At 43.7% G+C, this 25,222-nt stretch overlaps 1 protein-coding gene across 9 annotated transcripts in view; it reads right to left on the minus strand.

Moving 5' to 3' along the window:
* The window catches only part of arhgap23a (Rho GTPase activating protein 23a), a 45,530-nt gene that overhangs the window by 18,380 nt on the left and 1,928 nt on the right, over positions 1–25,222 (minus strand). For 2 of the 9 annotated variants that reach the window (XM_052048352.1, XM_052048351.1), the window contains exons 1-3: positions 9,702–10,823; positions 3,218–3,427; positions 246–270 (exon numbers count right to left, since the gene is read on the minus strand). In XM_052048352.1, coding sequence (XP_051904312.1) covers positions 246–270; positions 3,218–3,427; positions 9,702–10,169 — 703 coding nt within the window. In that variant the 5' untranslated portion in view covers positions 10,170–10,823. Of the gene's footprint in view, positions 1–245; positions 271–3,217; positions 3,428–9,701; positions 10,827–19,746; positions 20,035–25,222 lie in introns of those variants that run through there. The other 7 variants (XM_052048350.1, XM_052048353.1, XM_052048354.1 and 4 more) reach the window with 6 other exon arrangements.

The following is a 25,222-nucleotide window of genomic DNA, read 5'->3' on the forward strand; positions in this document are numbered from 1 at the left end:
CACGTCTGCAATATCAGCTGTAGAGGGCGCAGGGAGGCCGCAGAGTGGAAGTAATGACTGCATGACGTCATCTATCAGTCTATCTGGGTTTAAAGAGCCCCTTTCGGGACATTATTACCACCTTAAGACTTACATTAAAAAGAACAAAAATACAACTTTAAGGCATTTAACAATAGGCCTCAGGTGAAAGTGTCATTTTCTGTATTCCTTTTGTTTGTTGAGATTTAAAAAAAACGTCAGCTCACCCTTTCCGTTGCCGTTCTCCTCATCCTGAAAATCAAAGAGTGTATATTTTACAAAAATAGTATATTGCCATGGGTTTCTTTTTTTCTCACCACTGCATTATATCGTGAAAAACAACAGGGCATGAAGTACAGAGCAGCCAGAGTCGAGACTTGAATCCGATTGAAGAGTCACCATTCAATTTGGTGGCACATTGAAAAAGACTTGAGGATGTAATTGCTGACAAGGAACGTCAACAAAAGTCTGTGAATACTTATGTTTGTGATTTATTTGAAAATACATGCAAAAAAATAATGCCAATAATAATTATGGGGTGTTCTATTAAGGTAAAACCGTTCATAGCATTTTTGAATCTGGCTAAAAGAACAGAACGGTGGACGCGCTGTATGATTTAATACCTGTTTTTTTTCTTTTAAGCAGCTCCAACTTAAAACGGCAACACACACACATACACACACACACATGTGTGCGGGCTGAGTGGACAGTTTCTGGTGAGGGTGAGTGTGGGCTGACTGCCGCCTGGGCTTTAGGCCTCGCTGAGTGGGCTCATTCCTGACTGGCTGCATACAATGCTGCGGGTTGAGGCTTTACAGGCACAGAAAGACTAACTGGAGTGGAGACCATACAGCCCAGAGACTGAAGAACATAGACTCCGGACTACCGGAGACAACAGAACCTAGATCAGCGGTGACCACAGTCAGGGGATTGGTTCAGGGTTGATATATCGACAAACCTACACCCAATATTTGAAACCATCGAGCATTTTCTGAAACTCTCACCCTGGCTTGAGAACACAATTCAAATCCTGAATCGTTGCTTCGAACATTCATTTGAATTTACTGGATAACGCTAGTCCATCCATCCATTTCCTAATCCGCCGATCCTCACGGGGGTCGCGGGCGTGGTGGAGCCGGTCCCAGCCGTCTTCAGGCAAAAGCGGGGGACACCCTGAACTGGTCACCAGCCAATCGCAGGGCACAACAAACATTCAAGCTCACAATCACACCTCAGGACAATTTAGAGTGTCCCATCAGCCTGCCACGCATGATTTTGGATTGTGGGAGGAAACCGCAGTACCCGGAGAAAACCCACACATGCATGGGGAAAACATGCAAACTCCACACAGGAAGGCCGGAGCTGGAATCGAACCCGGTACCTCTGCACCACGAAGCGGCCGTGCTAACCTGTCGACCAGATCTGAAACGTTCATTTGAGAACCCATGGAAACCTTAATCTTTGCTTGAAACTTTAATCTAGGAGTAAAACCCTCAACCAGCTTTGAGACCTCACTCTATTGAAACACTAACCCTGATATGAAAAAACGTATCCGAACCCCTAACTTTGTCTTGAAACCCAAATTCTAAACTATAACCTGTTTGAAATTCAAATCCAGGTTTGAAACCCTCATTCTACAATACCAAGAGAGGCAAAATAAGTGACGATAAAAGAATTCCAAGCCTTCTACTTTTGTGTAAAAAAATAAATAAAATAAAAAGATGATTCAAGCTTTAAATCCACGTTGACTCTCTGTGTTGTTTTGTAGAATTTACGCTTGAGAACAATCAGGTCCATCTTGTGCGTTTATTTTCGTAGCACACATGGTCTCCATTTGGTCCCGGCAACACCATTCGTCGAGCCGCCTCGTTCTTACTCTGCGTTAAGATAAAGCTAATTGTGGCTCAGCGGCGCAGGGTCAACCGGGTTGAGTTGGAGCGCCGTGAAACAAAAGCTTAAGTGAGTATTAACACGGTAGGGAAGGAAGACTAAGAATGACCGCTAATGGGACTGTGTGTTGAGGTGTGTGGGCAAACGTCTCCAGATGTTCAACTCCGAGTCATACGGAGGCTGTTGGAAACAAGCCGTCTATTATTACACTTTCATCGAGCCGGCAGCTGCCCGTTGAATGAGAGTCCTTGTGCTGGCTGCGGTGCTGCTCGCAAGCGGGCACGACCGGGCCACAATGGGACAATAGACGACACGGCTCCTCTGCCTCCGCTGTCACATGATGGATTTTTTTTTTCTTCGCTGGATTTGGACAATTGCAGCCACAGACAAGAAGCACAGATGATGATTAGGGTTTTTTTTTTTTTCCAATTATGGTTTTAAGACACAATTAACGGTCTCAAGTGATAGTTTCAGATGACGATTTTGTTTGATTGAGACTTCTTTGGAGCTTAATTAGATAGTGGGATCCGATTTTTTTATTCCTGTGATATTTTTATATTTAGTTGCACCATTGCACACGATCAGTTGAAATCGGTTACGCGTACGAACGTTTGTTAGGCTATGCCACTCCCCTGTGTGGGCGTGGCTAAAACTTTAAATCATTTTTGGACACATTCGGCTTATTCGGCATCTGTGTGTGGTTGATCAGGATCCACGGCGCGCGTGTGTGACGAGCTTTCTGGTATTCATCTTGTCCGGTATTAAATTCGTTGGATTTTGAGTCGCAGTCATCGATAATATAGCAACCGTCAGAGATGAATGTCTGAATTTTTAAAGCCTGGGAAAAAGGTTTAAAAGCAAGTATTAGGGTTTCAAATTATGTTTTGCATCATTTAAATTTTAATTTGAAAGAGGGTTTAGGGTTTCAAATGATGGTTTCAAGTCAGTTAGGGTTTTAAATGAGGTTAGGGTTCCAAGCCAGAGTTAGCGTTTTAGACTTAGGTTAGGGTTTCAAAATGTAGTTTCAAGACATATTTAGGGTTCATAATCAGGGTTTGGAGGTAAGGGTTAAGGTTTCAAATTACTATTTGAATCATGGGTTAGTGTTTCAAACACAAGTTAGGGTTTCCAAATAGGCTTTCAAGCCAGGCAGGGAAAGGTTTTCAATTAGTTGTTTAAATCCCTGTTTGCGGTTTTCAGCCAAGGTTAGACTTTTAAAGCTGGGCCCCAAATCAGGGAATTTAGTTTTATATTCGGGATTCAATCCTGGTATTTGTACATTTGGTACCTTGAGACAGCGGCGCCTTACCTTGAGGGTGGTGTGCAGGGTGGACTCCGGCGGGTAAACGATGAAGTGCCGCAGCGTGAAGCCGAAACCCTGCGAGTTCTTGCGGAGGACCAGCGTGCGTGGGCCCTTCCACGCCCCGCTGATGCCCTCCCTGCCCGGCCGCGACGCCATCGGTGGCCGGGGGTTGTTGTCGGCGGAGGGCGACGAGAGACCATCCCTTCGCCCTTTCGCCTGCAAAGACCCAGAAGAGATGGTATTTAATCGATGGGGGGCCGGGGGTCATGTAATCAACAGCATGCCAGGAATTATTCTGGCCCGTCGGTCTGACCTTGAAGTTTTCCCGCAAAGATTCCTTCCTACCCTCTTTCGAAATATTTCATTCCCAAAAGGCCGAGTAAATAAAATGGCTCATCCGACAGACACATGCGAGAACTCTCACCCCAGCGTTGCTCCGATGACCCACATCTGTCAATCACATGTTGTCAGTCACCTGACCAAACAAGCGAGGAAAAAAAAAAAATAGCTTGGCACCAAAGTCTTAATTGGCTTGTTGTTGCACGCTGACTATCTAAGCCACAGATATTGGCAGGAATGAACGTTTTCTCCTTTTTGTTGCGTTTTATTTGCGGGAGATAATGGATATCTCCTCATCCATTATCAATGACTGCAATAAGTTAAAGAAACATCCAGGAAAGCAAATGCACCGCCGTCCAAGCTAACATCGTTAAAAGCTGCCATTAACTAAATTTGTAGAGCATTGATTAATCTCGAAATATATTTACGTTACAACCATTTGACCAATCACACCTTGTAACCAAATAAATAACCCAAAAACGAAAGACAGAAAGAAATAAAATACAGCAAATTTACCATTAGCTTAAGGGGAAAACGTGCCATCATATAAAGAAAAAAAATGTGTTAGCTTGTTCCAAAATTAGCACTAGCTAAATGTCTCACCAACTCTTTCATTCGCTTAATTTAAACTTTTTTTGTTGTCAAATGTCAAAACAATGTCTGTTTGGTCAGACTTCACTTCCTGACATAAACATGATTGACATACAACAGACATACACAAGCGCTTAACCAGGTGGGTGCACCGCAACAGGAAGTGGCATGCCGGAGGCAGGAAGTGGGCTCGCGTTACAGGGCAGGACAACCAGACGCACCTAAAAATAACCACTTCCACTCCTTCACCTCCTCCTCTTCCCTTCTCCTTTTTTTTCCGACAGAGAAAAAACGTTTTTCTTCCACGTCTATTTTTAAATGGTATCAAAACAGGAGTATCAAAACATTCAGAGAGCGCATCACCCATCGCGTTATTGATGTCACTTCATGGATTGTTTAGTTTTTTCCTATAATCCCATTCATAACCTTCATTTTGTAACAGATGATATATTGAATTGATTTAATGTATTCATTTCATTGTAAATTAGAATTATGCATACCAAATCTAGTAGAGAAAATTGAATATATTGACTTGCATTTAAGCATTAAATGTCTGCAAAAAGTACCGGTATATGCAATGCAATTCTATCATTAAATTTTTGAAACTAATTTTTCAAAAGCCTTCAATTTAGAATTTTTTACAACAACAACAAAAAAGCAATATTTTGGCAAAATTATTAGTTGTGATGGCAAGAGCTAGCAGTTTGGAGGCCAATTATTTAGCGATCATGGCATAAAACAAGCATTTTTTAAAATGCCTAAATATGTGGTTTTATTGCCAAAAATTTGCATTTTTGCAGCAGCTTTTGCAGCTTTCATTTGAATAAGCATTTATGTTCCAAATTATTACATTTTAATGGCAAAACAAAGCATTTTTTTCGTAAAATTGTTTAAAAAATAGTAAAATTGGCAAAGTAAAATATGTCGTTTTCATTACAAAATCCAGTGTTTGGGGGCAAAATACATTTGGGAAAATACACTGATGACAAAACATACAGTACATTGCAAATTCTTGCCGTCTTGAAAGGATCTCTATTTTGGCAAAATGTACATTTCATGGCAGAAAAAAAATGCATTTTTGTGGCAAAAGAGTTTTCAAGGCAAAATGCAGCGTTTTGGAGGAACATTTTGTGCATTTTTGGAAGATTTTGATAGCAAAACGTGGATGTTTCCATGGCAAAAAAAAAGTGTAATGCGTTTCCAAAGGATGTGGTGCTTTTGTGACAAAATGAAGTTTTTGTGATGAAATGGTTTTTGTGGCAAAGTGTGGCGGTGTCAGGGCAAAAACGCATTGGTTTTGATCAGTTTACCCAAATTCTTGTTCATTCCACATTTGCAACACGACAGCAGCGTGCGGATGCTTGAGGGGGAGGCGCAGAGGGGGGTTGTCAAGAGACCGTTAAGAAAAAACAAAAAACAAAAAGCTGGACAGAAAAGGAAGTTGAAGGAGGGCGAAAGGAGAAATTCCTCCGAGGGAGCGGTTTGGCTGGGGACAAGTCGGAACACACGCTAGCATGCAGGCAGGGAGTGAATAAGAGGATAAAGAGAAGAAGAAAATGAAGAGGAGGAGGTGGAGTATCGGGTCCCGGCAAAGGAACAGGCTCGGGCACGCCGGTTTTGAACTGCGTGGCCCCGCCCAGCGATGGGAAAACCGAAACCTGTGATTACCCCGATCGCAGAACAGGCTCCAAAGGGTCGGAGCCAGCGGCACCGGAGCGTGGTCAATAAGCTTTGCGTCTTTTGCAAAACAGGCTCATGAACGAGGAAAACAAACTACGACCAGTCAAAAACACTAAAGGGGTTCAGGGCTAGGATTAAGGGTGAATTTAAGTGAGTTCAAGAGATTGCAGTTCTCCGACACTCACCTTTTATCAATTATTATTCACAAAGCAGAATAACACTTCAGTGTACTTTAATGGCTATATGAAAAATTTGTCGTTTTTTTGACCTTCATAATTTTGGGGTCAGTTTTCTAGTTTTGTGATTGATTGATGAAGACTTCTTTGACAGACCCCCCCACCCAAATATTAGCCTCTTAATTGATTCATAAAAATGAATTTTAAATACCTTGAACAAAAATACACACACAAGACATCTTCCTATTAGCTGCCACAAAACCCATTTCCCATTGAATACCACAGTACATATTGTGTCCTTGTCCTCGATTTGGAGGAAATCACTTCTCACACAATTTTGATGACGGGAAGAAGGCTGAACCAGCAGAGGAAACCATTAAACACAAAAAAAAAGAAAAAAGAAAAAAAACCCTGAAGCTGGCATCATCAGCAGTGCCCATTTATCATCACCTATTTTTTTTTTAATGGAAAACATATTCAATGCTTACCAGCATTTTTTGGATACTTTTTTTAATGTTTATAAAATAAATAAAACATTCCCCCACAGCATTTCAGTACGTGTCAATAATGAGGTCCCTATTTTCCGCGAATCGAATAGCGATGGTCGACTGTAATTGCTGTATTTACTTAAGTATTCGTTGGATTTGGTGTACTGTGTTGGTGTGCCTGGAAGGGGCGTGGCTAAGTGAGTGACATCAGTGACGGCTGAAGTTGGCTGTAAACCCTTGAATGTGATCTCATTTTGGCATTTTTGTGTTTGAGTGTATGTATATTGGCGACCGCGTCTCTCCTTGCCCACATGCAAGGGCATTACAGTGACTTTAGTTCAATTTTTGCTGCAGCATAGTTGAAGCTCACTCCGAACACAAATTTTGTCTCGAATCATGTAGCAACAAAAAAAACAAGTGTTGAAAGCACGAATTAAGAAAATGAAAAATGTCATTTTCATTTACTTTATGACATTTTGACCACAGACCACAAGAAATACATTTTGATTGTTTGCAGGAGGCAAAATGGCATAAGTAGTCGGTGTAGTCGTAACAGTCGTCGAAGAGCCGTCAAAAGCAAAGCCCACCGGCTGGGCTGTAACAATACTGCTTTTTTTTTTTTTTTTTTTTTAAAGAGCTGAGAGCTGCAACCTGTTTGAAAAGTGGAGCTTTACGCGCACGCCGACACAAATGCTGACGAGCCTTTAATCCCGATGGCCGCTGCGTGTCTGCCGACCACCCGCCCGACCCCCCCACGCCCCTGGAGCCGCCACCCAGCCAAGAGGGTACAGTGTGGGAAAAAAAAAAAAAAAGGCGCGTAATTCCTCAACTGGCAGATTCAAAATACTGTAACTGCGGTAGGGCTTTATTCGGATGTGTTGATCTTGTGCTAATATGAATGTCAGTTGAACCGGCTGCAAAGTCAGTTAAACCGGTTTCAACATCATGGAAACCGGCTTCTCCGCTCCTGATGACCATTCCAGGGAAAATACTTCCCCATATTCCAATTTGCAGCACAGCATCCTTTAACACCAAAAAAATGACGTACGCTTGTCCACAAAAATCAGCAGATATTATTATTTTTTCCATTCCTGTCAGCTGCACTTTGATCGCCTAATACGGTCACAACAGCAATTGGATATTATATCGCAGCGTCAATGCAAATTGAATAGCAAAAGTGAACAATCGAACCCGTTGGTGCGTATTCTTCTGTGTAGATCTTCTTACAGTAGCGCTCCATCCCTGACAGAAATCACCAGATGAGAACCCCCCAAGGACCCTCCGCCCCCTCCCGCAATACTATATTCAGCCATGAGAACCATATAGTCCAACATTTAAACAAGCATTCTCATTCACTAGCATTCCAAAGTGCCTCGCACTTCCGAATCGGACTGTTTTTGTGCCACGAAAGCAACACACTGTGTGGACTATTTTTGCCGCAAAAATCCCAGATGATGTCAACAAAACTACGCATCACTGCAGGTTATTGCTGGGGAAAAATTACACAATTTGACACTAAAACACAATATTCTGACAAGAAAATAACACATTTGTTTACAACGTAGATGACTTTTTGTCTTTTTGCCACAAAACTCGATTTGGCCATTAAAGTGCAACTCACCACAATAATGCTCAATTCATAAATAAATTCAAATGATTTGACAGGCAAAAATTTGGACACAGTGCTGTTGACTTTTTAACCCATTACCCGACATGTACTTCACAATTTAATACGGGAATGGTCGCTGAGCGCATTTCTCTCTTCTAATTACGGCTGTGGAATGACGACTTTCAAGGTGACACTTTTAACAAGGTGTTGTGGGTGGCCGCGAGATGTCAGAGCTATGTGACCGGGAACCAAACCAAAGCAAACATCCCCCCCCCCCCCCCGCCCTCTCTCAAATTCTCTCACCTTTTAAGGCGTGGAGAAAAAGTGTGAAAAGTGAAGATTATGTGAAGCCGAGCGTCTGAATTTCAAGCGCGTTTGTGGGAATTGCTGTCCACTGGTGACGTCACAGGGGTTGAAGTCGTGGTTGGTGCACATACACAGATGGGACAAATACGTCCTTTCAGAATGTGCGGCCAATCCCGAAAGTCAAATGTTTACAAGGTAAACTCGTCTCAATCCTTTTCCCAGTGTGAAGACCACAAGAAACTAATTATTTTTGAAAAGACTGACAACGGGCGGCCCGGTGGACCAGTGGTTAGCGCGTTGACCTCACAGTGCAGAGGTACACAGTTCGATTCCAGCTCCGGCCTCCCTGTGTGGAGTTTGCATGTTCTACCCGGGCCCGTGTGGGTTTTCTCTGGGTACTCCCGTTTCCTCCCATATTCCAAAAACATGCATGGCAGGCTGATTGAACACTCTAAATTGTCCTTAGGTTGTGAGTGTGAGCATGGACGGTTGTTTGTCTTTGTATGGCCTGCGATTGGCTGGCAACCAGTTCAGGGTGTCCCCCACCTTCTAACCAAAGACTGCTGGCATAGGCTCCACAATGACCAGCAACCCTTGTGAGGATAAGCGGATTAGAAAAAATGGATGGATGGATGACAACATTTCGATGAACTAGTGATGGTAGCATCAAATCAGGCCATATTTGCCACTTCAAAAAACAAAATTACAACAAATTGATTTTTTACAAGAAAACTAGAGTGCCACAAAAACTATTTGGGAGCTTTGTTTTATCACAAAAATGATCTTTTTTATCTCCAGGAAAACTATATGACTAGCAAACTTTTTTTGCCACGAAAGCTACATATTTGGACAAAAACCACAAATGTTTTTTGCAATGCGAACTACATATTTTGCCACCCCACCAAAATTTTTTTTAGCTTTAATCAATTTTGCCACAAAATGCTACTTATCAGCACAAAAAGAACTATTTCCAACTGAAATGCTGCATCCTTCCAAGAAAATACTTCTTTCCACAAAAACTAGGGTGCTTTGCAATATTTTGTCACAAAAATGCCAATTTTGGCCAGAAAAACTAGTTTGCCACAAAATATCGCATTTTGCCATGGAACTGCAAATTTTACAAGAAAAAGAAAAATCTAATATTTCAATTGAAAATCCATATTTTGCTACAAGTCACAAGGACTACATCCGTAAGTTTTTGCCATGAAAACCATATCGTTTGCAACAAAATGCCAAATTCTTTGCATCTACAGTACGCGCTGCAGTCATAAATGTTCCGACCTATGTGACCTTACCCTGACCTGATAGGCGATGTGGCTGCGTCCCACAGGCATGACTGGCGGCGGCCCGGTGATGCCGCGCAGCACCGCCACCCATATGCAGCGAGGCTCGGGGGAGCTGCAATCCACTCCCACCGGGTTCTGGAAGCTCCAGTTGAACCCGGCCGGCGAAGGGCACGGGAGCATGGCGGCGGGCATGGGGACGGGGCGGTAGCGTTCGCTCACGTGCGCATTGCAAACCGAGCGCATGGGACACAAACTCAATGGAGCATCCGAGACTTGGCCGGCCTTCTCTTCTCCATCTTTGCAAATCTTAATCCCGCATGGTAGCTCCGGAGTGAGTCTCTGGATCGAGAGTGACAGCGTGGCTGTGCGGCTGGTCTCCTGCATACAAAGCGAGTGTGTCCACCCCCAAAAGCACACCCGGCTTGTCTCCTCCCCGTCACCCTTCTCCACTGTGTATGGCTTAAGGCTGACAAATCCTCTCATCTGTCAGCAAGCCACCAGAAGTCAACATCCACCAGGCAGGACAAACTCATGTAATCCCCAAAAACATCATGCAGGACAGATACCGTGGTGGCACGCGTGCCTAAGTAGCTGGGTTGACCAAAGAGACACAAAGTGGTCGCCAACGAAAGAGCAACGTGACCTCCAAAGCGACGGTCAAAAGCACTTCTCATTCGATTCAATGACAAAGCATCTCCAAATCTCTGACCGCTACTGTATGTTGCCACAAAAACGAAATATTCTGCATCGATAACACAAGATTTGCCGCCAAACACATTTTGACTTACTTACGATATTTTGCGCACAAAACCTTTGAGAACGACACGAAACGGACACACTGGCACATATGTCAACTTCTTTTAAATGCCCGTTTTTGTGCATTGAATTTGGTCTATTATTCCAAGCAAACTCCGCACACACTCTGGGCTAACTATAAATATACATAGCTATTGTATGTAATTAAACTCTGTCATAAAAGCAGCACGGCTGTAAGATTTGGCTTGGCGACATCGCCGCTGCAGAACCGCCCTCGCCAAAGGAAATACGAGTGAGTCACTGTAAACATCCACCAGGTGGCGCTTTGGGGGCCAGCAGCACGTGTGTTTCCTCAAACAGATTAGTTTGATGATACTGTTTAATAGCTACTGATGGGCAACCAGATTAACAAAAGACCCCCCCCCCCTCCCTCTCCTCCTGCCCCTTTTCTATCCCCACTGGAACTGATTGTCAAAACTAAACAATGTGTTTTTTGTAACGATCAGTCACACTGACCAACATCAGTGTGAGTCTGTGTGTGTGTGTGCGTGTGTAATACTGTGGCTCGGAGTAACAAAATGCCGCAATGTGAAATAAATGAAAATTAAACAACAGAAATATTTAGAGAAAAAAAATCTACAAAATATTACAACAAAAAAACAGCCCAAAATAACGACAATAAATACAACGAAATGGCTTAAGAAAAAGAATTATAGCAAAGCATTGAAAAAAAAACAGCAATTTAAATTCATTTTCAAATTGATACAAAGACTCAGACAGTGCATCTTGACATTAAAAAAAATATATATACAGTATATTTTTAAATTATATCACACAATGAAGACAAAAAATAAAGAAGTGATGTGAGTTTTTATATTTTTACTGTGTTAAAGTCTTACATTAGTGTGACTCAATCATATGTGTTGTGGTGTGGTGCTGCTAAAATGGTCCAAACAAGAACAGGTACAGTTTTACAGTACGGGAGGGGGGGTAAAAAAGTGTCCGTTTCTCCGTCTAGACAGACATTACTGATAATCTGTCCGCAAACCAACCGAGCAAGGGGCTCTGGTGCAAAGTGGACGCAGCTGTTTAAAGCAGGTTAATTTTAACAGTAATCTCTACTAAATCCATCCTACCCCCCCACAACACACACACACACAGAACCCACAATGGTCGCTCTGGCTGCATGCATATCCAGGGTGTTGTTAGTTGCAGGCAGCCACTAGAGGGAAGTCACCGCTGAGACACATAACTTTTGGGACTGTCACTTGACAGTTGCTGACATGGTCAACACCGCAGCCACACACACACACACACACACACACATCACCGCTGCTGGAAATTATTTTGAAAAGTTCACACACCAGAGCAGGTGCAGCTCGAGCGTGTGGATTCAGAATGACATAGCTGATGGTTGGTGGGTGGTCCATCATTGCGGACCCTTTAAAGTGCCAAAGACAACATAACATGGCAAAACTGCACCACACTCCCCCTCATACTGTTTGTATTAAAGTGGACTGCTTGACCATGTGTGCCACACATAATGTGTGTGTGTGTGTGTGTGTGTGTGTGTGTGTGTGTGTGTGTGTGTGTGTGTGTGTGTGTGTGTGTGTGTGTGTGTGTGTGTGTGTGTGTATGTGCCATCAGTTCAGGCAAGTCTCCAGTGCAAACAATGATCCAAACTGCTTCACTTCACACCTGCACTCAAAATGCAAACAAACCACACTTCATTGAAAAAAGTCACGATTTTACTTTGCCATTCATTTCGATCAGAAATTAGCTCCTCATTATGAGAATATTTGTAGGAAATCCTCACATACATTCCATACTGAGATGTTCTGTTCAAGCTCAATTTCAATTGAGTATAAAAATTAATGAACTACGACAAATTTTATATCCCAAACGTACTATTAAAGTGGACAAGAACCATACTTCATAGGAAAAAGGCAGATTTTTACTTTGTCATGCATTCTTATCCAAAATGTGATCATTGTGATAATACTGGTAAGAAACCTCCCTTTATGCTCATATTGTAAGACGTTTTGCTCAGTTTAAGTTGGATTCCAAGTGCATTTATATATAAAACAAGCATCTGTCATAGGGACAAAAAAAGTCCCCATTTACTTTGCGGCGAAGCAAAGGCCAACATTTTCTGCTTATAACATCATCTCCTCTTACACTCACGCGGAATTTTTACTTTGTCACGCTAGTACACCCAAAATGTGCACTTATCTAATTAAACATTGGTAAGAAATATAAACCCAAACTCACATTGTGACATTCTTGCTCAAGTAAGTGACATTAAAATCGTTAAAGGATAAACCGCAATCCAGTTCAAATCATAGGAATTATAACGTAGGTGTCAAATCAAGGCGAAAAGGGGGGTTGCCAGATGTCGGGGACATCTGGAGAGGTGGGAGGTATAAAGTCGGCTGGGTGGGGTTCATCATCTGCATAACAAGGTCAGAAGCTGGCGAGAGACGGCGGCCGTGACACACATTCCCTCACAAACACGCTCCAATTAGCTCCCATGCGCGTCATCCGCCCTGTAGCATCCAAAGTAAATTTCTGACCGATTTTTTTTTCCGCAGCAGGAAAAGTGCTGCCGTGACAGCAGTGCCGGAATCTCAGGATGTCATTGAATGATTTAACACCGAGGCGGTATCACTAATTTATCCCTGCGAGCTAATTCAGAGCAACCAGTAAAGCGGAGCGTTCCACAATCTGCGATCATACCAGGGGTGTGGGGGGGGCACTCATTGAAGAAACTCACAGCTGACTGAGCCGAGTCAGTGACGGTTGCTTTTCGACAGCTTTACTTCCTGTGGCGATGACGGCATTTGGAAAGGAGAGCGCAACCCCTCCCGCTCTTCATCTCCCATGTGCCGACCACAGCCGCTGGGAGCAATCAGAGCGGTCACGTCTGAGCTGCAGTAAGAGACCTCCTCCCTCTCTCCGAGCGTCCTCCTCACTTTCTTCTCTCCCTGCACGCTCCTCCCTTCTGCATCTGGGCAACACTCCCGCAGCCAGAGTGCCCGCGTATACAAAATTAGCTCATCTCCGCCTCTGTGTAATTACACCAGGCGAGATTATAACTTTGGTGCGCGCCGGTGACGTCACTGCGATGGACGAGAACGGGGCGTGGCCGACAAGGATGGAGCCCCAGTGTTTATTAGAGCGAGTGACATGGCTTGCCTGGAGTTTCCATTTGAGCTCATCTGGTTTCTGCATTCCTGCCATGCATCGGCGCTCCAAAGTCGTCCGGAGGAGGTGCAGCGAAGCCATTTAGGGAATTCTCACAAAACATACTCAAAATTCTACCTGGTGCGAATACGCATGAAGCGGTTGGCAAATCCATTCGGTTCGCCAAATGAAAGGACCCGAGAGTCCTTATTTCCCCATCCCCAAAGTCACCTCCCGTGACTCGATGGACTCACAGTAGCTCCTTTGAAGGGTTCTGGAAAAGCGGCCCGTGATCATTCAGAGATTGTAACTCAATTGCAGCAGCAGTCTGGAGGTAGATAAATCTGATCTTCCGGTGCAAATATTGATTGGACATATTTGATCCAACATAGGGAAACTTGAGACCCTGAACCGACTTCAAATGGTGACTTGGCCTCTGTGTCGCTTCATATCAGAGCATAAAGATTTGGAGTAGTTCTAGATGAAGACGAGCAAACGGAACGAGCAAAAATATTGCGGGATCGTATGCCATCACTGGTGAGCTATTTTTCTTGAACAAACACGTAGGCTGCTAATGTAGCCCTTGGGGCTAGCTGGTACCCGCCGGCACCATGTTTTCATTTTTTTAAGCGCAAAAGACATGAATCGACATCGCAAAAAAGGCATCTGCGTATGTTCTCGTCTTGGTCCTTCCTCCCGCCTCTGTGCAACTGCTCACCCCTCCCCTCTCTGCTCAGACGAGAAGTAGAGGAAGAAATTGGCTGTCCAAGCAGCCAATCATATTTCAGCGGGACTTTGCCTGCTTTGGAGCCCCCTCAAAACAGAAAAGAAATGAGCATTGTTGTTGACTGACAAGTTTTAGCAATAATTGAAACCTCAAATTTTTAAAATCATTGTGAACTGTCAAACCATAATCGACCCATGCCTACTTCTAATGTGAACGGAATGCGTCCACTATTAATTAAGTGTTGGATTTGGTCTGCTCTATTTGCACCCCCGCCATTGAATTGCATTGTGGGGGAACCAAATGAGAATGTGATTAAAACAAACAAAAGGGTTGTTACTGTGAAAGCGGGGATGGAACAAGATGGTGATCCAAGAAGCAATGACCTTTACTGGTGTAATGCAATAAATATGCCTCGTCGATCCCAATTAAGCGCCGTTTAGCTCGGGTATTAGCAGCAGCCCCCCACAGGCAATCTGTCCTGTGGTGCCATGAGTGGCTTCATCCCTCAAGGGACGAATCATCCGGCATACACTAGGTGGCGACTGCAGAAGCAGGATGTGTACAAAGAACTTGTTAAATTAAAAAAAAATAAAACTTTTAAGGCGCGCATGACGGGCAAAGTTTTCCTCTTACAAGCAGATGAATCTGAACTAAAATGCCGGAATGTGCACACGGACAGGATAAAACCGCAGTGCTGGAAAGGAGAAGACCAAAGAAGGCAAAGCAAGTGAGAGATCAAAGCTGGAAGTCAAAGGGAGAAAGTCAGCGAGGTGAAGCATTAAATCCATCCACTTGGCTTCTTTCTTAAGGCGTATTTGCAGTAAACAACTCGCCAAGCTGCCGACATCCTTATGAGAGTAGTTCTTTACTAATATGGCTCACCAGTGAAATTGACTTTGGGAGCATTCTAGAATACTTTGAGAACATTCCAGTTCAGTTGAAGGCCGCTATGGTCAACTCGGGTCTGAATTGGGACCATTCTAGTCCCCCTTTAGAAACATTCTGGTCCACTTTGAGGACACACCGGTCTAATTTAAATATCAGGTCTACCTTGGGAACATTATGTTGTAGTTTAGGAACATTCACATCCATATTAGCCACCTGCGGTTTCACTTTCAAGGGCATTCAGGTCCACTCACTTTCAGCCCATCCAAGTCCAATTTGATCATTGGGTCCACTTTGGAAACATGCTGCGACATTTTGAGGCCATCTTGGTTCACACGGGAAAAATGGTCCCCAATTAGGCATGAAGTTGACACACTGGAACATTCTAGTCGACATTGTGCCCGAAATCGACCAGATGTTCAATCTGTCCACCTTGTTAGAGGTATTCTGATTAGTTCCATCCTATTTTTTAACAAATCAACTAATCAAACAACGAGAAAAGTATGTATGCTAGCGTGGAGAAGACTCATCTTGACGCAGACACCAAACTGAAAAGGGCACAAACAACATCCTGCTAGCACTCTTGAGAATGTAAACAAAGGCGACATTGTGTCGCTGCTACTCGTGCTAGCTTCTTTGTGGCTTTTGTTAGCTTACCGCTAATCTCCATCCCATGACTCTGACTGTCAAAACAGACTGCGAATAACAACAACAACAACAAGAGTCGGAACCGTCTTGTCTATTTACTTCATTTGTCTACTGGTCTTGCAGCACAACTTCGCAACCTGTTCCATGAGTGTTTGTGGGCATCAATTCTCTCGCCATGACTCATTGGGATTCTCTTCATTCCCTCTTCCTCCTCACCCTCCAACGCTGACATTCCAGTTTAGACTGCGGTGTTCCGAAAAAGCCTGGAGGGGGATTTAATGCTAATTCAGCGCAATGTAACCGTGATGCTGAAATGACAAGAAAATGCAGACAGAAAGTCATAATGACCATACCAGACGGTAAAGTCCTCCAGAGAGTGCTAACAGTTCATCAGAATGCCCCTAAAGTGGTTGAAAATATCTTCAAAGTGGACCAATGTCCTCAAATGGCAAAGAGTGTCCCCAAATATGATGACAATTTTAAACAGTGCACCAGAATCAACTTTTAACAGACCAAAATGCGCTCCAAGGTGAACTACGATGTCCCCAAAGTAGAGCACAACGTTCTTAATAAAGTGGACGAGGAGGTCGTCCAGGAGGGACAAAACACTCCCAAAGTGAACCTCAAAGATCCCAAAGCTGGACCAAAATGGACCAGGCTGTCCTGAAAGAGAACCAGAAAATCCTTAGAGTGGACACACACAAAAAAAAATCCCTAAGTGGACTCAGAATGTCCACAAAGAGTAACAAAACCTTCCCAAAGTAGACCAGAATGTTCCAAAACTGCCCCAGAATGTCCTGAAAGAGGACAAGATTCTGCTCGAAGAAGGCCAAAATGCCCAGAAGTGGATCAAAATGTCTTCAAAGTGGATCATGGTGGCTCCCACTTAACAACATTGACAGCAGCAAGGCAAGGGGCGGGGCTGGCTTTGGGTCGATATCAACACACACACACACGCACTCCAACTACACGCTTCCAAACAAGACCAGACCCTTCTTTCCAGATTTTATCGAATAGCATCATCTTCCAAGCATGTTGGTTATGAGAATAAACGATAGTATTTTCTTTTTTTCATGTGACTTTAAGAGAATTAGAAGGAGGAAAAGAACTGTGTCGCTGATGAATCGCATACGCTGCCGCCAGCCGCTTCGCAGAGCCACGCAACAACAACAATGGCCGCTCGCCACGAGTCAACAATATCGTTGACGATGGATGTCCTTCGACACGCCAGATGGTGTCAAGGTCCTCCCCATACAAACACCGCAGACCAAGGACAATAATAGAGCTGCAAACACAAAGACCGTGCGTGTGTATTCCATGTCCACAAATGATTTTCATCAATTCAACACAACGTTATTTAAATAGTGTCTTATGGAGCGCGTTCCTTTCCGTGAACGCATCAATCCACACAAGGCCCGGCAGGTTGGATCAATAGAGGCTTTCTGCAGCCAGGCGTTGGCGAGCAGGGCGTGGCCGCACTGATGCTGCGGAGGAGCACGGATGACGGGAAAACCAGCGAGTGCATTTGTGGATATCTCAATCCAGATCCTCTCTCTGGTCAAGAGATCAAGTTTCACCAAGCAGCATGAAATTTGGTCGCCACGTCTGTCACGAGGCCAACCACAAAAAAGGTCTCAAGAAGCCACGTCCGAAAAGACACAGGAGGACTGCCATTTTGGGATTTCGAGCGGACATTTTAGTCTCATTTTACTGTGGTCCTTTGATGACTTGCCCCCAAAATTATAACATGTTGCTTTGATTTTTCTTTTTGGAGGCGGGGGGGTCAGTTGTGGGGTGTAGAATGCAGCTCCTGAAGCTAGTTTGACTTAGCAACATGACGTTTAAAAGACATGACTGTCATGAGTACACGCACAAATGAGTTTCAAGAAGTCATTCCTGAAAACACACAGGAAGTCTGCCATTTTGGGGTAGTCTTGGCAATTTTTAGGGGTCCTATACAGAGGAACTTATCCAAGAAAATGTATTCAATTGCCACCAAATTTGACTGATATATGATCGGGATTTGTTCTCAATCTGAAAAATGATTAACTTCATTGTAAATAAAAACAACTGTTCACAAGCTGATGACTGGAAAAGCTTCTCACGCCTTTGCACCTCTGCCACCTTCTCACCGTGGCACCATAGTGGCCTTCCTGAACGAGGCAACAGATGTGTGTGTGTGTTTTCACGCTTATAGTGTTCACTAGCAGAAACAGTCCACACTTACATAAACGTGTCAAAACAGCATAATCAGCAATATCTCGTGTTCTGTTCTGTGTAAAAGGCAGGACAAATACTGCAATTTTGCAAGGTCTGCATGAAAGAGGCTGATGAATGTGTGGCATTGTCCGGACATAAGTGGATGTGTACTGGAAGAAACAAATTTTCCAAGTGCACCAGAATGACCTTACTGTGGATAAGAATGTTCACCAATGTAATAGAAAGCTCGTGAATTGGACCAGATTGGTCAAAGGTGGACCAGGAGGTTCTCAAAGTGAATCAGAATATCACCAGAATATCATCAAGTGGACCTGATTGTCCATAAAGACCAAGATATCCTCAAAGTGGACCAGAATGATTATAAAATTGACCAGAATCTTCACGAAGAAAACCAGACTGTCCCAAAATTCATACAGGGTGTGTTCAACGTAAACTTGAATGTTCTCAAAGAGGACTAGACTACAAATGTCTTTAAAGTGGAAGACTCAAAGTGAAACAAAATATCCACAAGGTTAGCCAGAATAGGCCTCATTTGGACTAAAATGACCCCCAAAGAGAATCAGAATGCCCAGAAACATAAAGTCCATTAAGTGGACCAGAGTGTCTGGGGTAAAATATTAAAGAGGACTACAATGTTCCATAAGTTGCCAAACTACCTCTAAATTGAATCAGAATGTCCTAAAGGCAACTAGAATGTAAATATATGGACCAGAATGTCACCAAGACTGAAATATCCTCACAGTGGACCAATGAAAATTGTATGTTTACATACAGCCACTCTAGAAGACATCTGAAAATAATCACCATGGCGATAACGTTGTGATGGGACATGAAGTGCAGTCATGACACTTGAAAGTGTGTGTTTATTTATTTTCTAAAAACGTGACAAAACCACAAAAGAGCATTTTAGACAGCCGGGTGGTATAAGTGCACAGGACACACGTGCAGGGATGGAAAAACGACTTTCTAGGATGCCAAGAATTTAACGGATCATAATTAAAAGGATGCCACGCAATGCCAGACAGTCACACGACCGCTCCAAACACTCCGACTTTTCAGTCTTCATGTTACACACAAACCCACAAGATCTTGTGATGTTGATCGCTTCGGTCACACTTCCCATCTTGTCATTTGCTGTGACGTCACGACCACACCACATATTTGGCTTTCCTCATCTTTGCTGTAACTACTACTTGACGTCGTGACAACATATCGTTTCGAAGACGCCGACATTAGACCCTCGTGACCCCGTCACGGCGCATCCCGACTCGGGACGTCCCACTCGGAAGGACAAGTCGCATACCCGAGCCCAGTCCGCTCTGCCCGCCATGCAGCATCGCGACTCGGACAAAAGACTCGCCCTGTTCTCCCAGGGTCACTCCGGCCGGTGCTGCATTCAAATGTCGTCGGATTTGACAACATTTGGCGCCTAAAATTCTAAAACAAAAAGCTTCAACACACAAAAAGTCTGCGTGTTGAGGTAAACTGCTGTTAATCGGCTTAGGAATCACGTTCGGATCGGCGGCGGTGGCAGTACCAGCAGCGACGGCGGCGCGCCAGGGAGGGACGGGCTCACTACCACCGTTACCTTCACTTCGCCCTCTTCCACGCACAACGCAACACAACGCGGCGTTCACTTACATGCAGCTCGGAGGAGTAGGGAGGTATTCCAACAAGGCAGAAGGCAACTCCATTCATTGGGCGGCGGAGGCTGTCGGATCACGGCCACGAAAGACGGTCTATTTATGTGGGGGTCTTCGGAACAACCTGGAGATGGTCGACTCCTTTTATTCCGCTTCCTTCTTGTTTGCCCCCCACCTCCACCACCGGCCACTTCTACAACTACTTCCCCGAGACAATTCCCACTGTGCGTCTCTCTGGGCGAGCCGCCCCCTCCATTCCACACACCCGCCCCCCTCTCCTTCTACTACTTTTTCTTCCCGGTCTTCTGTTGTTGACTGAATCCTTTAAAGCAGCGGCAAGTAACACAAAATCACCCCGGAAGTAAAGAGATCTCCCCTTTCGAAGTAAAGCAAAGGTTCACAATCCCAAGTGGATAGCCTAGCCAATAATTGTACTCAAATTGGAGTACTGTTCCTCTAGACTAGTATTGCTACTCCAGTAGTAGTAAGAAGTGTTCTTCCAAATAACTCTGGTCAAAAAAATTTTATTCGAATCTGCTCTCATTTTTTTTATATAGCACATCAGGTTTTCATATTAATAAAAATAATATGATGACAATAATATAATATAATATAATATAATATAATATAATATAATATAATATAATATAATATAATATAATATAATATAATATAAGAAACCTTTATTAGTCTCGCAATGGTATTTAATCACATTTATGAATGAAGGTCTATGTTCAGTCTACGGGTTCAAACACTCCTACGTGCTTGAAAAAGAGTTCAATTTATCAAAAATCACTTTTTAAACATGTCGTGAATGTATATGAACATAAAAAACAATTAGCATGCGTAAAATGTACAGCAAATACTGTCCATAATGGCACCTCACGTATAGACAGCGTCACTGACCCCCTTCCCCTTCCATGCGGGATGCACTAAAATTGGGAGTCATTCTGGGAAAGGTGTTGTTCCCAAAAGTATTTTTAGTCAAGCTGGGAATGCTTATTCATCACAATAGGATGCCTGCCGCCAAGTAATGTCGGGTACGACATCATCCCGCGCTGTCATCCGTGGCGCTTTACAATGAAAGCGAGAGCAAATTACAAAGGGGAATACGTTGAGGAGGCTCCAAACTGGAGGGCCATGAGGCTACCATTGCATCAGCCAGACCACTCCAAAGACCAGTCCATAAATCTAAATTAAAGTTGAAAAACAAACAGTTCTGAAGTGCAGTTGTATTGTACTGAAAAGTTCAATACAACTGAATTGTACTCAGGAAGTGATTATTTCTCGCCACACTAGCGGGATCCTGCGTACCCCAAGTGGTACGTGTACCACACTTTGAGATTGACAGAACAATCCGAAGCTTGCGGTATCTCAAAACATTTGCACAAAGCTGTTTGTGTGCATCATTGGCCGACACAAGGCCTCAGGCCAACATTGCACTTTAAATGCAAAGCTCCAATTGACAGCAACGTGAGGCGACACGTCCTGAACGTGTAACCCACCTCGAGGGGGTGGTCCCCCCCCCTCCCCCCCATTCAGAGATGCCATGGGAGCCGTTACGTAATCCTACGCTCAGCCGGACGCTGTAAACAAGCATCAGAGCGTTTAGACGCTTGACCGCACACTTCCCTCCACTGGCAACCGCTCATGCGGGAGAATCCCGCCCCCCCTTCTTTTAGATGATAAGGGGAGGCAAAAGAGGATGGGTGGGCGGTCAACCAGCTGAGCGGTTTTGGGGAGAGAGTGGCCTAAAAATAAAAAAATCACAGCAAGGAATAGATTCCTTAACAGCAGTGACATGAAACATCTTCATAACAGTAAAGTGGAGAAGCTGCCTCTATTTTACAGTGGTTGTATTGTATAGTGTCACTTAATCTGAGAGTTAAAATTGCTAAAATGTCAGTTTAATGACTCTGTAAAGTGGATTCAGAGATTTGCCAGCGTGTGGGCTGGGGTTTTGTACTCAGAGAGCCTCGTCGACTGTGGATTGCTCAAACGCTACGGGGAGAGAAAGCGGAAGAGCGATGATCAAGTCAGACTTGTCAACCGCTGTATTGGACCAGGGCGGCCCGGTAGTCCAATGGTTAGCACGTCGGCTTCTCAGTGCAGAGGTACCGGGTTCGATTCCAGCTCTGGACTCCCTGTCTGGAGTTTGCATGTTCTCGGGCCTGCGTGGGTTTTCTCCGGGTGCTCCGGTTTCCTTACACATTCCAAAAACATGCATGGCAGGCTGATTGAACACTCTAAATTGTCCCTAGGTGTGAGTGTGGATGGTTGTTCGTCTCTGTGTGCCCTGCGATTGGCTGCCAACTGATTCAGGGTGTCCCCCGCCTACTGCCCGAAGACGGCTGGGATAGGCTCCAGCACCCCCACGACCCTAGTGAGGATCAAGCGGTTCGGAAAGTGGATGGATGGATGTATTGGACCAGGTGGAAGGAGGAGAAATAAAATACACCAAATAAAAATGTCACTATTTTGAAGACTCATTTTTAGTGATCCATGGATTTTTTTTTTTTAGGCCAATGCCAAATCTGATATTTGGCAGAATAACCGATTCAATGGCTGATTCATTTAAAAATATACAATGAATGTTTGGGGGTGATGTTTGATTGTTATTGTTTTTTTCTTATGTTTTAATGTGCTAATGTACAAAAAAAAAACATCTGCAAAAATCTGCAATTTTTTTTCAGCTGATTTCTGCCCATTTTTGTAGATTTTTCTTTCCCCGTTTTAAAAGTGCTAATATCAGCCATTTAACCGGCCCTACTCATTTTATCCGCTTGGTCATTTTTTAATCATTCACTTTTGGCAGGCTTGTCAACAAAACTCTTTTGCTCTGTGGGAGACATTTATTTTCATTTTAAGCACCCACTGCCTATATGCCTAATAAAGATTTGTTTTACTCTATTTTAGTTGTATACTACCATAGGCAATTTACTGAAAAAAAGCCATGGGAGTGACATTACGGGCTATCCCATAGTTCCTATAAACAGCATCTGTTGTTATAAATATCTCCAAATCCCCTGAAAACTTCCCCTTTCCTCTCGCCTTTCTTGTGAGAACGAAAATAAACCCCGACGGTTAGTCATCCTTCCAAGAACAACGCCGCTACTTTCCTACTACTTCAGAGTCACACCGCCGCACCTTTCGCAGCTTCACTTCCTGTCCACGCGGCGCCATCACATCCTACGGCGAAGGGACAATGTGACTCCCGGACTTAACATTTGTCCGGGAGTCACATTCAGGAAGCCGTTTGTCTCTTTATCGCAGACAATATTTACATCGTGTGACCTCGCCGCTTGAGTCGGTGGGTGAGTCAGGAGCAATTCCTTCATCGGTGTCATAATAATAACCCAGATGGAATGGGCAAGCATTACTGGAAACATAGAATACGCCTGGAAAAGCAATCTGTCATGGGTCAGGCTATTCATATACAGAGGTCAAACATTCAAAAATTTGAAAGATTGCCAATACTGTATGTGAAATGGTTTATTTTAAATAACAAAATAATAAATGATATGGATTTATCGTTAGATTTCTCGATGAATTTCTTTGTCAAAATATTACAACTAATAAATCAACTCCCCGATTTTTCAAGCAAGAACGTGTGTTTATAATATGCACAGCAGATGCGCCCAAGTCTGGTTCTTGAGATAAGAATCGATATCAGGCTTCTGCTAAGCTTGCTGATGGTGTGTTGGAAGAGGTTGACAGAAAAAAAAACGATTTGGGCACACCTGTTCGGTAATTCTTGGGCGTCAAGGTATCCCTGTGATTCTCAGTGTGCTACTCTGGCTCCCTCTGGTGGTACACAAAAGAATCACAGTCTAAATACTGTTCAATTGTATTCGATTAGTACACTATATTGGCATTTAATCTCTGAGATATATATTTTTAACACCATCAGATTTAAAAAAAACTCAAAACAGATCAAATAAAACAAAACGTAAAAATGATATCTACTGAAAATAAAATAACATGAAATTAATCACAAAAATAAATTAAAAACGGAGATAACTATCCATCCATCCATTTTCTAATCCACTTATCCGCACGAGGCTTCTGCTGGAGCCTATCCCAGCTGTCTTCGGGCAGCAGGCAGGGTATACATCCTGAACTGCTTCCCAGCCAATCGCAGGGCACACATCGACGAACAACCATCCACGCTCACCTTGCACTCATACCTGGGTACAATTTAGAGTGGCCAATCAACGTGCTATGCAGGTTTTTGGAATGTGAGAGGAAACCGGAATACCCGGAGAAAACCCACGCAGGCAGAAGGCGGAATCAAACTCTGCACCTCTGCACTGTGGGGCCGATGTGCTAACTAGTTGCCCACCATGCTGCCCTGAGATAACTAAATCTAAAGCAAACAAAGGTTGTCTACCCCTCCACACTGTCTCACACACGTGCATGTACGCATGCGCTCACTCACTCACACACACACACACACATGCACACGCTAGCGAGGTACAAAGTAGTAGTGGTCATAGGTCGTAGGCCAAAGTGAACCAGGATTTGTTTACTTCCTGGAGAGACGGGTGTCCTACTTTTCCGTCCCGGGACAATCTGCCCATTGTGCAGGCCTGCAGGCATACACCACATTGGCCTCTGCCTGCATATTAAGAACACGGACGCTGTACTGTACTTCACACGCTAAGCAAAGTGTATAGTGATACCCTGACATACAAGTTTGATTTGTTCTTAGAGCAAGCTCAAAAGCAAATTTACTCAGCATATCTACTCAGTTTTTTTCCCCATTGAAATCAACCGAAATGCCAAGAATCAGTTCTACTATTGTTTCTAAAAAAGATAAATATTATACAGTATTGTAAAATGTGACTTCAAAAATAAATAATAAAAGCAGCATACCCAAAACTCGATTAGATTATATTTCAAAACAGTTCATCCCCTTCTTACTCCTCCGAGCAAAATGAGAAAACATTCCAAAGAGTCCAAAGATGAGAGGCTTGGGACTTGATTGGGGGGGGGGGGTGCTCAGGGTGGAGTGGGGGTTGTCAGATTAGACCACCTGTTCCACCACCAGGCGCACAAACACACTCATTCTTCTCCTTTATCCTGCCCTCTCACACATTTGTCCACATTCTCTCTCACCTACTCGGACAGTTGTAACTCATTGGGCGCTTCTCAACACTGCACACGCTCACCCTCAAGTGATCCTGCCTTATGAAACACTACATTGTGCATGGGTCATAATCATACTGGGGTATGGAGACAGAGCAAGTGAACTCGTCTTTTAATCTTGCTGTTTTGAACCCTCCTGTTAGTGAGGTTCTTTTGTACAATTTGGTGCAAATAGTGTAAAACTGTATTGAAAAACGGGTCCTAATCTGGTGCTAAACCATTTATTGCCATTCAAATGACTACATGACAGTAAATGCCTCTCCTTCACAAAATGCAAGAGTCGCGCTCTCATGCTGCACATGGCCGTCCAGGTCGACCTTAATAAC

Source organism: Hippocampus zosterae, chromosome 17, assembly GCF_025434085.1.
Source record: "Hippocampus zosterae strain Florida chromosome 17, ASM2543408v3, whole genome shotgun sequence".
NCBI lineage: Eukaryota > Metazoa > Chordata > Actinopteri > Syngnathiformes > Syngnathidae > Hippocampus > Hippocampus zosterae.